The sequence below is a fragment of the Malaclemys terrapin genome, chromosome 1, assembly GCF_027887155.1.
Source record: "Malaclemys terrapin pileata isolate rMalTer1 chromosome 1, rMalTer1.hap1, whole genome shotgun sequence".
Taxonomy (NCBI): Eukaryota; Metazoa; Chordata; order Testudines; family Emydidae; genus Malaclemys; species Malaclemys terrapin.
In genome coordinates, this window is record NC_071505.1 from 56,682,325 (window position 1) to 56,697,524 (window position 15,200).

The 15,200-nt window shown below is 42.1% G+C and overlaps 1 protein-coding gene across 1 annotated transcript in view; it reads left to right on the forward strand.

Annotated features, from left to right (window-relative positions):
- ANO6 (anoctamin 6) overlaps window positions 1–15,200 on the forward strand; it is a 113,306-nt gene that overhangs the window by 66,827 nt on the left and 31,279 nt on the right. The window contains exons 4-8 of the mRNA XM_054024824.1: window positions 10,072–10,137; window positions 11,565–11,843; window positions 12,528–12,641; window positions 13,810–13,925; window positions 14,307–14,441. Coding sequence (XP_053880799.1) covers window positions 10,072–10,137; window positions 11,565–11,843; window positions 12,528–12,641; window positions 13,810–13,925; window positions 14,307–14,441 — 710 coding nt within the window. The remainder of the gene's footprint in view (window positions 1–10,071; window positions 10,138–11,564; window positions 11,844–12,527; window positions 12,642–13,809; window positions 13,926–14,306; window positions 14,442–15,200) is intronic.

The following is a 15,200-nucleotide window of genomic DNA, read 5'->3' on the forward strand; positions in this document are numbered from 1 at the left end:
AGAGTAGATGAGGGCCAGCTCCAAGTACATTTGCTCCTGAGATAAAGGCGAGATTTGCCTGGGCTGTGCCTCCCTCATCAACTCGGTTGTTCACTCTGTGCAATTAGACCTCACTTGTTTATTAGATGGTTTTAGGTTTATTACAAAAAAATCTCTGCTGAAATGTGCACTATTAAAACCCAGTTTTCAAAGGTAGCTCCAGTGCATAGATGCTTGTTTTCATTTCAGAGCACCTGCTGTGCACAGAGTATTGAGGCCAAAACCTTCTACACCACTTCATTTCATAAGCAAATTATGTATAGACATGTAAAACTTCCTGTTTCCTTCCAAGTAATGCACTGGATTTTCTCTGGGTCTTACTGCACCCTGGTATGAGAGAGAGAGAGAGAGAGAGAGAGAGAACAAAGAAATAAAGGGAGTTAGAGTAATTGAAAACGGAGGGTGGGGAATAAAACAAAAGCTTCTGTAACTAAGAGGTGGAAGGGAAGACAGCTTATTTATTTGTTATGCAATTTTGCAGCCTGGGAAAATACTAATAAATAGAAAATGTAATGACAGAATTAGCATTTTGGCCTATCAGAATTCCCAGAAAGATGTGGAAATATTTTATGTATAAAGATTTTATTTGCCTTGGAGTAATCTCTAATCTTTATGTTGTCTTTTACAGGCACTATTGCTTATTTGTTTATATTTTCATTTGGGACAAATTGACTACTACTTTTATGATGAAATACTATTACAAGTAACCAAAATGGGAAATATTGTCATTTATAATCAACTTTAAATACTGCATACTTCACTGTCTGTCCCTGGTCAATAATAAACTGGAAAAAAAGCCAAACTTTGTGTAATTCAAGGTGCTTAAAGACTGAAAGTTTCCTTGTTTGTACTATCTTTCTTTGACTCTCCTGGCAGCTTTATATACCTATTAGGCTGGGGTTTATTGTGAACAGAGCTTTAGAACTCTGGTTTATTGAAGAGTAATAGATCCAAAGGGGTCTATTCTCCTGGGGTGAAATTGTGGCTTCATGGAAGAAAATGGCAAAACTCCCATTGACTTCAATGGAAATAGGATTTCACTGTTGATAGGTAAGGATAATACCTACTGGGACAAGTTCTGGCCTGAATTGCACTTCACACAACCCTATCTTGTGACATGTAAATCAGGGCAGAAATTAGATCACTGACTCATTAAAATTAATGAGAGTTAGGATCCATATATTCAGAAGTGGCCGCTGATTTAAACCCAGTGGCCTTCAAGCTTCAACTCTCAGAATTCCTCAAAGATTCACCCCGTATTTTGGGTTTGTCTCCTCAAATGGTTCATCGACAACCTCCTTCCCCAAACGGGTAGACCCTCCTCTATTCACGCTCCAGTTATTGTCCATGGATAGGAGGAATACAAAGTTCATTGGTCCTTGACTCCCAGCGGGTCAGGGGAAGCTCTAGTTTCTCAAATGTGGCCACATGCGGCCACCAGGGGCTTTTCTTGTGGCCACAGCCTCCTGGGCTCTGATATGGGGGAAGGGGAGGGCAAAGTAGCATCCCCTCCCCCACCCTGTTGCTCCTGGATGTGCTTCCTTGGTGTTGGTTGCTGGGGCCGCCAACAAGGGTTGGGCCGACACTGGGGCACAACACTGGAGGAGCTGGCAGCCGGTGAATTACCCACCTACCCGGGGTGGTGGGGCTCAGGCTTCAGCCGTGGGCCCTGGCTGCGCGGCGGCACGCCCCAGCCTCCAGCTGCGGGGCTTCAGGCTCTAGCCCCTGCCTGCCTCCCCCGTCCTTCCGGATAGCCAGGGCTTAATTTGTCCCCAGGCTTGGCAGGGCTGAGTAAGTCTGCTGTGAAAAGTGATATTAACCAACATACAAGTATCACTTTTCACAGCAGACTTACTAGCTAGCAATAAATAAATTACAATGATTTGGACATACCTATGTGCATATTTATTTGTTTTTCCTAAAGCTAATTAAGTACTTTAGGAAAAAGTGTGAGAGCAGTCACCAGCAAAAGTTGGTGGCCGCAGTCTGAGGCCACCAAAAAATTTGTCCTGAGAACCCCTGCTCTAGATAGATTGGAAGAGGTACAGACCAGAGGAGTGATCCTGGAAACCAAAAGAAAACGTTCATACTCCCTATCTCCTGCAGTAATTTCATGGAAGATACTCTGACAAGCCAGGGCTGAGGGACCCTAGCAGGAGCCCTCAAGGGGCGGTGTAGAGGTACTGTCAGGACCTCAGCTAGCTCCAGGCATGATCACCTAGCACCCCACTGAGCTCAGCAGGGACCATTAAAGCCTCACAAAGTGACTATGCTCCCTGATTAGACAGAAGGGCCAACAAATCACCATTTAAGCCTTGAAGCAAGAGCTGCACAGTGGCTGCTCAATGTGCTCTTTGCCTGCAGCTGTGCCAGGCCTGCTTCCTATACTGGACCTTGCTCTAACCCAGGGGTCGGCAACCTTTCAGAAGTGGTTGCTGAGTCTTCATTTATTCATTCTAATTTAAGGTTTCGCGTGCCAGTAATACATTTTAACATTTTTAGAAGGCCTCTTTCTATAAGTCTATAATATATAACTAAACTATTGTTGTATGTAAAGTAAATGTTTAAGAAGTTTCATTTAAAATTAAATTAAAATGCAGAGCCCCCCAGACCGGTGGCCAGGACCTGGGCAGTGTGAGTGCCACTGAAAATCAGCCTGCGTTCCGCCTTCGGCACGCGTGCCATAGGTTGCCTACCCCTGCTCTAAACTATGCCTGCTCCAGTTCCAGCCCTCATTCCTATCTTCCTCAGAATTTCTGATTACTGGGCTCCAACCATTGTCTTAGAATCTGCTGACTATGACCTTGGCTTCTGTTCTGACTGCTGGCTCCAACCATTGGTTGGGCCTCTGACCACGCCTCCGGTTCTACCCTCTGATTCTTCTCCACCCAGTAGGCCAGGCTTCTGTTCTGACCAGTAGGTCACACTGCCTACACCCCATTGTACGACAGTTATTTAGGTAGGAAGATGGTAGAACTGAATGATCAGAGAATGAATTTGTTGTAATGGAGAAAGTCAGCCTGGTCAAGGGATTTTCACCATGTCACTTTGCAGTGCGACAGCTCAGTAGCGTCACATCCCTAATAATTCTAATGGGATTGCATGAGTGTAACTGAGGGCAGAAATTGATCCATGTTAATTTAAGGGCTGTCAAGCAATTAAAAAATTAATCATGATTAATCGTGCGACTAAAAACATTAATTGTGATTAATGGCGCTCTTAAACAATAATAGAATACTATTTATGTAAATATTTTGGATGTTTTCCACATTTTCAAATATGTTGATTTCAATTACAACACAGAATACAAAGTGTACAATGCTCACTTTATATTTATTTTTATTAGAAATATTTGCACTGTAAAAATAAAAAATAGTATTTTTCAATTCACTTAATACAAGTACTGTAGTACTCTTTATCTTGAAAGTTGAACTTACAAATGTAGAATTATGTATAAAAAATAACTGCATTCAAAAATAAAACAATGTAAAACTTAGATCCTACAAGTCCGTTCAGTCCTACTTCTTGTTCAGCCAATTGCTCAGACAAACAAGTTTGTTTACATTTGCAGGAGATAATGCTGCCCACCTCTTGTTTACAATGTCACCTGAAAGTGAGAACAGATGTTCGCATGGCACTTTTGTAGCTGGCATTGCAAGATATTTACATGCCAGATGCGCTAAAGAATCTTATGTCCCTTTATGCTTCAGCCACCATTCCAGAGGACATGCGTACATGCTGATGATGGGTTCTGCTCGATAACGATCCAAAGTAGTGCAGACCAACACATGTTCATTTTCATCATCTGAGTCAGATGCCACCAGCAGAAGGTTGATTTTCTTTTTTGGTGGTTTCTGGGTCATCATCTGAGACTGCTGTAACATAATATATATGGTATATGGCAGGTAAAACAGAGAGCAGGAGACATACAATTCTCCCCCAAGGAGTTCAGTCACAAATTTAATTAATGCGTTATTTTTTTAAAGAGTGTCATCATCATGGAACCATGTCCTCTGGAATGGTGGCCAAAGCACGAAGGGGCCTACGAATGTTAAGCAGATCTGGCATGTAAATACCTTGCAATGTTAGCTACAAAAGTGCCATGCAAACATTTTTTCTCACTTTCATTATCTCCCATAAATGTAAACAAACTTGTTTCTCTTAGCGACTGGCTGAACAAGAAGTAGGACTGAGTGGACTTGTAGGCTCTAAGTTTTACATTGTTTTGTTTTTGAGTGCAGTTATGTAACAAAAAAAATTACATTTATAAGTTGCGCTTTCATGATAAAGAGATTGCACTGTAGTACTTGTATGAGGTGAATTGACAAATACTATTTCTTGTTATTTTTACAGTGCAAATATTTGTAATAAAAATAATATAAAATGAGTACAGTACACTTTGTATTCTGTGTTGTAACTGAAATCAATATATTTGAAAATGTAGAAAAACATCCAAAATATTTACTAAATTTCAATTGGTATTCTATTGTTTAACAGTGCAATTAAAACTGTGATTAATCACAATTAGTGTATACTGCATGATTAATTTTTTGAGTTAATCATATGAGTTAACTGTGATTAATCGACAGCTCTAGTTAATTTGTAGGTATTAGTAGCATAATTGGGTAAATTGAGGGGGCAGGGGCAAAATAAAAACTCCCACGACTGTGTGAACATTTGGAGAGAAGAAACAAATACTTTGGGTTTCTGAAGTGTTTGGATACAGTTCTTGGTTTTGTTCCTGTAACAGGACATGCTCTCTTACTGCTCTGCTGCCTCCTAGTGGCCCATCTGGCTCACCACATGGTCTGATGCTCCTTTCTACTCAGCCTGTTTTCCCGCTCACTTACTCACTGGGCTTTCTTATGCGTCTGGAGCTGCAGCGCTTTCCTCTTCATGGCTTAGCCCTCTTGCCAAGTCACCTTGACGCTCCCCCCCAGGTACTAACTCTCTCCTTCCTAACTGTCTCTGGCAGTCACTAAATGGGCTGCACCTAGCATGCCACTCCCAAACTGGCTTGTAGGAGAACCCTGGCCCACACTCTACACCAGGTTCCCATCCATGGACCCTAAACCCAGCAGCTCTGGGCTTTATTCTCCCAGCCCTTTCTGCTCTGCCCTGGACTGCTTCCTACCTTAGCTATTCTAGGCTCCTACTCTCCCTCCTTGTGTCAAGGAATATGTCTGCAGGCCAAGTCTCTGTTGCCAGCTCCCTGGCTTTATAGAAGTCATGCCTGTTTCTGCCCAGCTGAACTTCTTCACCAATTAAGCCTCATTACGTTCTAGCTTCCCTCCTTGTGCAGCCTATGGCTAATTGGCCTCTCTTGCCTATATTAACCCCTACAGGGCTAGAATGGGGTGAATCAGTGGTGAGCTGGAGCTGGTTCCCACCGGTTCACAGGAACCGGTTGTTAAATTTAGAAGCCCTTTTAGAACCGGTTGTCCCGTTTCTAAAAGGGCTTTTAAATTTAACAAAATCTCTGGCAGCTCCTTGCCCTGCTCCCGTCCCCAGCTCACCTAGCTCCGCCTCCTCCCCTGACACTCCCCCCGGCTTCTCCTCCCCTGATTCGCGGGACGCAGGGCTTCCTGCAGGTGAGCTGGGGCAGGGGCCAGGCCCCGATTCCGGCCGCGCGGCTCCGGGCCGGGTCGGGCCCTGGCCCCGGCCCCGACTCCTGCAGGTGAACTGGGGCGGGAGGAGGGCTCCAGGCGCCGTGCGCCCCGGCCCCAGCTCCGGCCATGCGGCGCTGCCCGGCCCCGGCCCAGCCCCGACTCCAGGCCCCAGCCCTGCCCCAACTCCGGGCCCCAGCCCCAACTCCGGCTGCACGGCTCCGGGCAGGGCCCTAGCCCAGGCCCGGACTCCGGCCATGCGGCGCGGCTCCGGCCCAGGCCCCAACTGCGGCTGTGCGGCGCAGCTTCAGCCCGGGAGGGGGTAAGAGGCTGGACCCGGGGGGGCGGGGGGTTGGATAAGGCGGGGACAGGGAGCGGGGGGTGGGGGGGTTGGATGGGGCAGAGGTTCTTGGGGGGTGGTCAGGGGATGGGGAAGGGGAGGGTTGGGTAGGCGCCGTGTGGGAGTTCGGGGGGCTGTCGGGGTGGTGGTGGATGGGGTCAGGGGACAGGGAGCAGGGCGAGTTGGGCAGGGGGTGGGGTCCTGGGGGGAAGTTAGGGTTGGGGGTCTCAGGAAGGAGTGGTCAGGGGACAAGGAGCGGGAGGGGGTTATGGGTTGCGGTTTCTGAGGGGGGCAGTCAGGGGCAGGACATGGGTGGGGGGTGTACTCACCGGGCGGTTCCCTACTGGGTCTTCGGTGGCAGGTCCTTCAGCCGCCAGAGCCATGCCGCCAAAGATCCGGTAGGGAACCAGTTCCTAAGATTTTGGCAGCTCATCATTGAGGTGAATGACCCATCACAATTCACCTTTCCTAGCTGCATCCCCATGTGCTTCTGTGTCTTTGCGGTATAGTTGAGACAAAAGTCAGAAATGTTGAAATACTCTGAAGGAAGCCTGTTCTCATAAGATTTCCAGACAAATTTGTCAGATTCAGAAGGGGTTGATAAGCTTCATATAAGCATCTGAACTTGAACTCTGAGCCCTTTGAAGTTTACCTGAAACTAACGTAGCAAGCACTGTTGAAAATCACAACAATTTAGGACTAGATTCCAAACTCCAATGAGTGGAGTGCATTTCAAGTAAATTTTATAAGATATCTGAGGGTGTGCTAAGCATGTCTGAGATTAAAATTTCTCCCATGAAGTATGAATTTAAATCCTCGCAACTGATGTGCTCAGTTTAGTTCCCATGGACTATTTTCTGCTACAAGTCATTAGAGTTTCAGTAAGTGTTCCAATATGCCATTTTTTTCCCCTGCTGGGATCCTTAAATAGCTTGTAGTTGAAAACTAATGAGGCAGCAATAGAAAGGTAAATTCAAAATAAATTAACAGATAATGTGGTTTTAGTCCTAATCCAATTTACATTGAAAGACTCTGACTGACTTCAGTTAGAGTTGGATCAGAACCTTCGTTTCTGATCATGGTCACCAATGAAGATAAAACAATCCATGCTTCATAAAAATAATTAAAAAAAAAATCTTTATCCAGACAACAAAGAAACAACCGACAGCAAATATTTGATATTCAGCAATTTCTACAGAGAGTTTACAGAGAACTCTAAATTAGCAGGATATGAGAGGTTTGTTTTCATAAGTAAACAATCTTTTTCTAAATTGTTCCTGCTAATCAAATATAATTCATCTAATTTAGTTTAGCTACCTGACAAACAGAAACTGGTTTGAACAATTTAAAAAACCAACATTACTTCTTCCATTGTTTTTGAATGTGTCATGCCTGAAGAAAGGGAACAATATCTGTGTTATTAAAATAAACACTGCAAACAAATATGATATTTTAGGTCCATTTTATGCCATTGCTTGGGTCTGCAAAAGACAGCAAGCTACATAAACTGGTTGTGTGCCAAGATGACCTATCTTGCAGTGAGGTAAGAAAGATGAATGAGCCCATTAAGTTAAGGGAGGAGGGCAACCACACCTGTTCTGCAGTCTGGTAGAGAGATTTGTTTGGCAGGGCTGAGGGTAGTGAGGAACTCCTGGAAATAAAGTCTCTATTCCTGTGGCAGCCCTACTTGTATCCTGCTCCCACTTTTTCACCTCACCTATACTATATAGGGTTTCTTTTTTCTTTGCCTTCAGGTTTACAGGCCTTTACGGTACACTCACTTCACATTTTCAAGCTTTAGTCTTGCAACCACGAGCAATAGAAACTTACTTTTTTAAAGAAAAAAACAAAGTGGAGAATCTCTTGATGCCAGAACTAGCAGCTTTAAGAAAACCTCCCAATAAAATCATGAGAGATGGCAATAATGAGATTGGAGGGTTGTTTCTTTTATTCTCCCCCACCCAACTGTCAGCCTGATGAGCCCATGTTCTCTTGGTGACTGACAGATCTCCCTCTGATGTTCTGAAGACCAAATTAACTTGTGGAACTCATTGCCATGCCATTATTATTGAAGAAAACTGATTAGCAAGATTTAAAAAAAGGATTAGACATATGTAAATAAGCACAGTATCAACATTTATGTTCTCTAGCAAAAAAGAGGCTTTCTGTCTGTGCTTCATGTATTAGTTAAATGACAGCAGGCATAAAGAAGAAATATGACTAAGATGAGACATCATAAAAAGATTAAAATAATAAATGGTATAAAGAAGATAGTTCTTCTGTTATCCTTGTCTCATAACACAAGAACAAAGGGATGAATATTCAATTAAATTAAAAAAAAGTTGGAAATTCAAAACCGATAAAAGGAAATACTTTTTTCACACGTGGGATTGAACTGTAGAATGTGTTACCACAAGAAATTGTTGAGTCCAAGAATTGAACACGTTCTTAAAAGGGATTGGATATTTATAGGGCTGTCAAGAATATCCAGACTTATCATAGTTAATGCTAACAAAAATTTTGGAAGGGATTTTAAATCTCAGGGTTTAAACCAATCTCTAACTATTTGCGATTAGGATGAAACCTAAATTGAAGGCAGATTATCCAACATCTGCCTGCTGTGGGGTTCTTAGATCTTCCTCTGAAGTATCTGGTACTGACTTCTGTCAGAGACAGGATACCTGGTGGATCTTGGATCTGAGCCAGTATGCCAATTCCCATGTTCCTATCAAGGTTCTGCTTCTGCTTCCACTTTAGTCATGAGAGTTTTGCCATTGATGGTTGGAGCAGGACTGGACCTTAAGTACAGAGGTTACCGCTGGATGCAGGGTACCAGAGTAGGTGGATCTAGGCTGTTTTTGTTTGAGAAGTCTTGTTTGAGAAGCTTTGAGACTGGAAGTCCTTAAGCACAGGACAATACAAACAACTACGAAAATGATCTGGGGTATGAAAACAATCTATTGCACTTAATAACCCAGAATACTAAATATGGGTCTTCACCTAGAATATGTGATCAATTAGTTGAACAAATTGCTCATAGAGGAGTTATATGGTGGGCTTCAAGTAGCTTTAATTTGGTCTACTTCACATCAACTTTTAAAATATCTAGTAAAAATACAAATCTCTTTGTGAGTTCCTTATTTTGTTCTATTCAGGGTTTTTTGAGGAAGTTAACAGAGGAGAGTTGAGCATCAGAGACAGATTTCAGATTTTTGAGCCTCTGGATAGATTGCCAGGTGAGATACACTCTGTGAGTGAAATTAACATTTTTCACAGACTTCAACAAATTGCTGTCACTGTACACAACGTGGGTTCTGTAGCTGCCCCATCAGCCAACTCCTTTGTTACATGAGGAAAGACTATGAAACCAGGCTTTCCCCCCACCTAGGGACACTGAGGCCTGCTGGGACAACACCACTACCCCTACAGCCGCTCCAGCCACCAGCTTTTTAATTTTAGGATGGTGCATTTATGGATTGTGAGATTGGTGAGGATTTAGTTAGAATCATAATATAAGGTTGTCATTATTGTGAAAGACGGAAAAAATTGCAGACTATTGGCAGGGAAATGGGGATTGGTTGTCATGGCAAGATTTTGGAAGTGAAGAATATTTGCTACTGGGAGGGATTCCCTCAGTGGTTAAATTAGAAGAGAAAAGGAGGAGAAGATTGCCAATGTGGATAACCGTTTTCACAGAGACAAAATTTGGGGCTGACCCATCTCTGTGATGCATCAGACTAAAATGCTAGATACAGATCAAGATCTGAACTTGTGGCTCGGCCCACCTGTAATTGTAAAACATGGGCTAAAGATCAAGTGCCTTCAGCAATCCAAGAGAGCAGGTATTCCACAAAACTGCATTTTAAAGTGTTATTGCTTTTAGAAAAGAGTATAAGACTAGTGGTTAATAGAGCACTAATTGCCATAGCAATTATAATGTAAATATTGAGGATAATAACTCAGCATCTGGGTGATTCTTCACCTTTGTTGGACAAACCTGTTCCTTGATTTTATGTACACTACTTTATATGAATGACATAAATCAGCAAACAAAGATATTTTACTACTTGCAATTGATTTTAACAGAGGAAGAGGCAAGCATATGAGTCTAATCTGATAAGCAATGGCTTGCAACTTGAAGCAACAAGATCGGTGAGTATCCTTTCCTTTGTGTGTACCAATGTGTCTGAAGAAAGACTTTGGCTCCATATGGAAAAGGAAATGAAGTCCATCATGAATTCACTGTAGCTTCTTCCCCCTCTTTATTCCTATGAGATCAGAGGTCACAAGAGGTTCCCCCTGCTGCCTCTTTCCCTATTCTTTGTCTAGGAGCCAGGAATCTCTGTGCTGAAAAATCATGGATCTGTCACTGACTTGCTCTGTGGCCTTGGGCAAAGTCATTTAAGCTTTGTGTCTGTTTCTTTCTCTGCAAAATGGAGGTAGTAGTAACCTACTTCACAGAGGGGTTGGGAAAATTAAATAGTTTGTTCAGCACTTTGAAAACATGAAGCCCCATAAACATTCTAAGGGGCCAGTTCTGCCCCCTGCCCTTGTGGCTTATAGGAATTGTAAATGGGACACCAGGAGTTGGGAAGAATTCACCTAATGAAAGAGCAGCCATAGATCTGACATAAGTGGCCCTAGGTGGATGCTCCTTGCAAGCCCCAGCATAGTAGGAGTAGCTGTAGCACTCAGCACTGTGGAGATTCTGGGCTGCATTCCAGCCTGTAGGCAGCCCTGGATAGGCTGCTACAAGATGAAGCAGCCACTGGGGATGTTCTTATTTACAATGGAGGCCATGTTAGCCACCACAGTATCCCAGAATCCAGGCAGCACAAAGATGGATCTTCCTTTCCTTTCTTCCTGGCTGCATCTTCTGTGCTGTGGCTCCCAGCAGATGCCACACAGAATCTGGCACAAAGTATTTTTATGATTATTTTGTAATACAATGAGCTCCAGAACAGGGAGGCCCTCTGCCACTTCCTCACAAATTGGGCTCAAAATCCACATGTTTAGGCTTTTGATTAGATAGAAACTTGCAATGGAAGCTCCACTTGTGCATCCCAGCACATGATTTGGCCCTCTGACCATAGCATGTACCTCAGCGTGCAACAAGGAGAACTGTTAGGAGAAAATCCAACATGGATATATTGCTACTTGTAAATGGTACATTGTAAATTTGTGCAGGTTTTGGTAATCCTGCAATGCTCATGGCTCAAAATCTTTTTAAATAGTGAGCTTCCTGAGGACTAGATCTATAAACAACATTAAAAAATCCATATAGGTAACGTGTGTTAAAATTTAAATTGCTTTGTAAAATATTTTGCAAGATGTTACCATTAAAGCAACAATTTAGTGATCTTTTTAAAATGCCATCTCTCCAGAGAGTTCTCATCTCTCTTCAGTGTCTTTACAGAAGTTAATGAGATGTTCACTAAAATGGATAAAGAATACACCCCGGAATTGGTCTTCTACTGGTTTTTTAAAAAAGGGAAAATCTGTATTACTTAAAAGTATTATGAAAGGCTCCTTGCTTTCATTTTTTGTGCACATATATTTTTAATATTCTTTCACTTTAGGTCTTAGATGAAAAACTTATTTTTGTAAAAGTGCACGCGCCTTGGGAAGTGCTATGCACATATGCCGAGGTTATGCACATCAAATTGCCTCTGCAGCCCAATGACCTGAAAACCCGAGATTCAGCTTTCAACTGGTTTAGTAGACTCTTCCGAGTTGATGAAAATATCATCAAACCAGAGCAAGAGTTTTTCACTGCCCCATTTGAAAAGGCTCGTTTGTCTGATTTTTACATTCAAGACAAAGACATCTTCTTCAACCCTGCAACCAGAAGCCGAATTGTAAGTCAATATAAAGATTTATTTATTTTCTGTCTCAAAACCCATACAAAGACATTTGTTTATTTCTCTTTGAGTATGTCTTCACTACTGGCTGGATCGGCGGGCAGCGATCGATCCAGTGGGGATCGATTTATCATGTCTAGTCTAGACACGATAAATCGATTCCCCGAGTACTCTCCCGTCGACTCCTGTACTCAGCTCAGCAAGATGCGCAGGCAAGTCGACGGGGGAGCAGCAGCAGTTGACTCACCATGGTGAAAACACCACGATAAGTCGATCTAAGTACATTGACTTCAGCTACGTTATTCATGTAGCTGAAGTTGCATAACTTAGATCGATCCCCCCCGTGTAGACCAGGCCAAAGTCAATCAGAGCAACACAACCACCATCACCAATAACAGCCAACCCTCCTGACACATTAGAAATGTAGGGAACAATCTTATATTGACTAGGAAACTGACTGGATGATCTAATGAGGTGAAATTCCAAACCTTTGTCCAACTTGGGTTCCAGTTATGCCCCAAAATAGAGTTTAAGTGGGACTTAAATGGGGCAGTGACCTTGTACAGTGAATTTCACGCAGAGAACTTGCCCCTCTTTAATGTCTATGATTCCGTGGTGACACAGTTATAGTTTATATTCCTCACAAATTGCAAGAGATTCAGGGCATTTTGTATTTTTCAGGTTCATTTTATTCTTTCCCGTGTGGAATATGCAGTAAGAGACAATGTGAAAAAGTTTGGTATTAACAAACTCCTGGACTCTGGGATCTACAAGGCAGCATTTCCTCTTCACGATGTAAGTCCAATGCTTGGAACAGGTATCTTAGTTGGGAATAAATTTGTATGCTGATTGAAGACATATGTATGATTCCTATAGCAAAATACATATGGGCATTGATTTTATTTGTTCACTGACTGTCATATCTGGAGACAATGGCTGGAAGAAAATATTCTTTCAAAACTCTTTTTCAGAGGAATATTGATTTTTCCAGTAAACAGAATTTTCCACAAAAAGTGTCTTTTAACTGAAGATTTCAATTTTCCTTTCAAAAACCAAACATCCAGAAACTGAAATATTTTTATCTGGAAATGCTGCAGAGGTGCCTGATGGGAGTTGTATGTAGTTCAGTTGCCTCATGTCCCTATTGTCTTCTATGGGCCAGGCTCCCCAGCCAGTCTATGTCTTCTATGATGCTCCCTGGCCAGAAACTCCCAGGATGCATCACTTCCCTCTTCAAGAGGGAAAGCCGAATGTTCTTCCTCATCACCTTTCTTGTTGCACTTTAGAATGAGAATGGAAAAATCCATCAAAAATTCTTAATACAAGTTCACATTTTCACCAAATATGTTTACAACCAACCTAGCAAGGAAATGAAAGGTTATTTCCCTCTGTACCCTCTTTTGAATCTGAAACAGATGCTCGAAGCCCTGCATTTATTCTCCAGAGTTTTCAGCCTTCATTGTAGTACATTACTGTCCTGAAGAAAGCGCCTGATAGTATGTAAGAGGTTCTTAAAGTCTCATTTTTAATTAGAACTGATCCTTTTCTATTTATTTTCCCAATCCTAGGCCCCAAGCCTGCAACTGCTTACATGCATGTTTAAGCATATGACTAAACCCCATTATTTTCAATGAGATGACTCCCATAATTAAAATTAAGCATGTGCGTAAGTATTTGCAAGATTGAGTCCTTAATGACAAGACTCTGTACTGTCACTGCTTGCTTACTTACTACTCCTTTTTGTAATTTGCAATGGAACTTGGGCTAAGAGATTACTCCAGACACTAGTCTCACAAGTGTAGCTCCACGGGGATCAGATTTCACACAGCCAGTGGGGCTGAAGTGGCACTGGTTGGTACAGTTACAGTCTAGTCATGTAAACTGGTTCAGCTGCCCATAAAGTTTGGGTACTATAAGTGGTTATTTTATGGGACAGTGTTTCCATATTCATTCTCTTTTGCAGTCTAGATTCAATCGCCAGTTAGAGGACCCCAACTGCCCTAGTGAACGGTATCTTCTTTACAAGGAATGGGCTCACCCCCTAAGTTTTTACAAACTGCAACCATTGGATCTTGTCAGGTGGGTATGCATATGATCAAGACAATTCAGAAGGACCTAGGAATTCACGTAACATTTTCATGTTTTGGTACATTGAAGATTCATGCCTTAATTCTAATTGCAGATATGTACACCCATATCCGCACACACATTTGAGCATGCTCTGTTTCTGACTTTATAAGATACATGTAACCAATCAAAATTGAGCTTCAGTGAGAAGTAGGTATTTCATGCAAATATAAAAAATCATGCAAATTCACAGAAATGGTTAGCTGTTGTACTTCTGCAGTCACACAGTGTAAAAATATGAAAATAGAGTCTAGCCCTAAATATTTGGAATAAACAGCTGAGAAAGAAATGTGGAGTTATTTGCATTTTCAAAGAGTATTTTTCCCCCCACAGGAAATATTATGGAGAGAAAATTGGAATATATTTTGCTTGGCTTGGTTTTTACACTCAAATGCTGATCGTGGCAGCAATAGTAGGACTTGCCTGTTTTTTGTATGGATACATAACAAAGGACAACTGCACATGGAGGTACCGGATGGACAGTTCAAATATATTTTCATATTGACACAGTTCTGAATACTCACAAATAGCAGAGAGTTTTCTAGGCATAAAAAAAGGGAACCTTGTTAGTGATCCCAGGTTGAAGTTCATGGTACTGTTGAATGAACACTGTGAAAAGGAAATGACAAGTATATATCAGGGCTACAAGAACATTGCTGGATCATCTAGTCCAAGGGACATGAAAGTCCTCCGATATCCTCTTATTTCTTCTACTTCTCTTGCTTTCTCCTTTCTCAGTGTGCATGTTTCCTCCTCTACTCTCTGCCCTCCTTCTCATTCCTGACATACTGTAAGCAAACAAAGAGCCATATCATGCCATCAGCTTTTAAGCAGAACTCCCTATTGAAATCAGTGGGGAGTTGTGCTATAAATCTGATGGCACGTTATGGCCCAAAGGCTTTTACAAATCAGAATATACAGAGACATTCATGTCAAATAAAAAGGACATGGAATGAAAGGGGCAGATGAGCAAAATGATTAAAGCAACTAAAACATTAAAAGAGCATCCCAAAATATAAATCAGTTTTCTGCCTTCAACATAAGGAATATATAAAAGGAAATTAAAAAACAGGGAAAGAAAATGACAATAAATCCTGGGGAGAAAATAAAGAATACAGCACAGCATCTGAAACAGAAGCAAATCATTAATATCTTTTAGGAAACTAAAGCTACCATGGACGGAAAGGGCTCACTAAGGACCTGATCCAATACTTAGTCAATCATTGA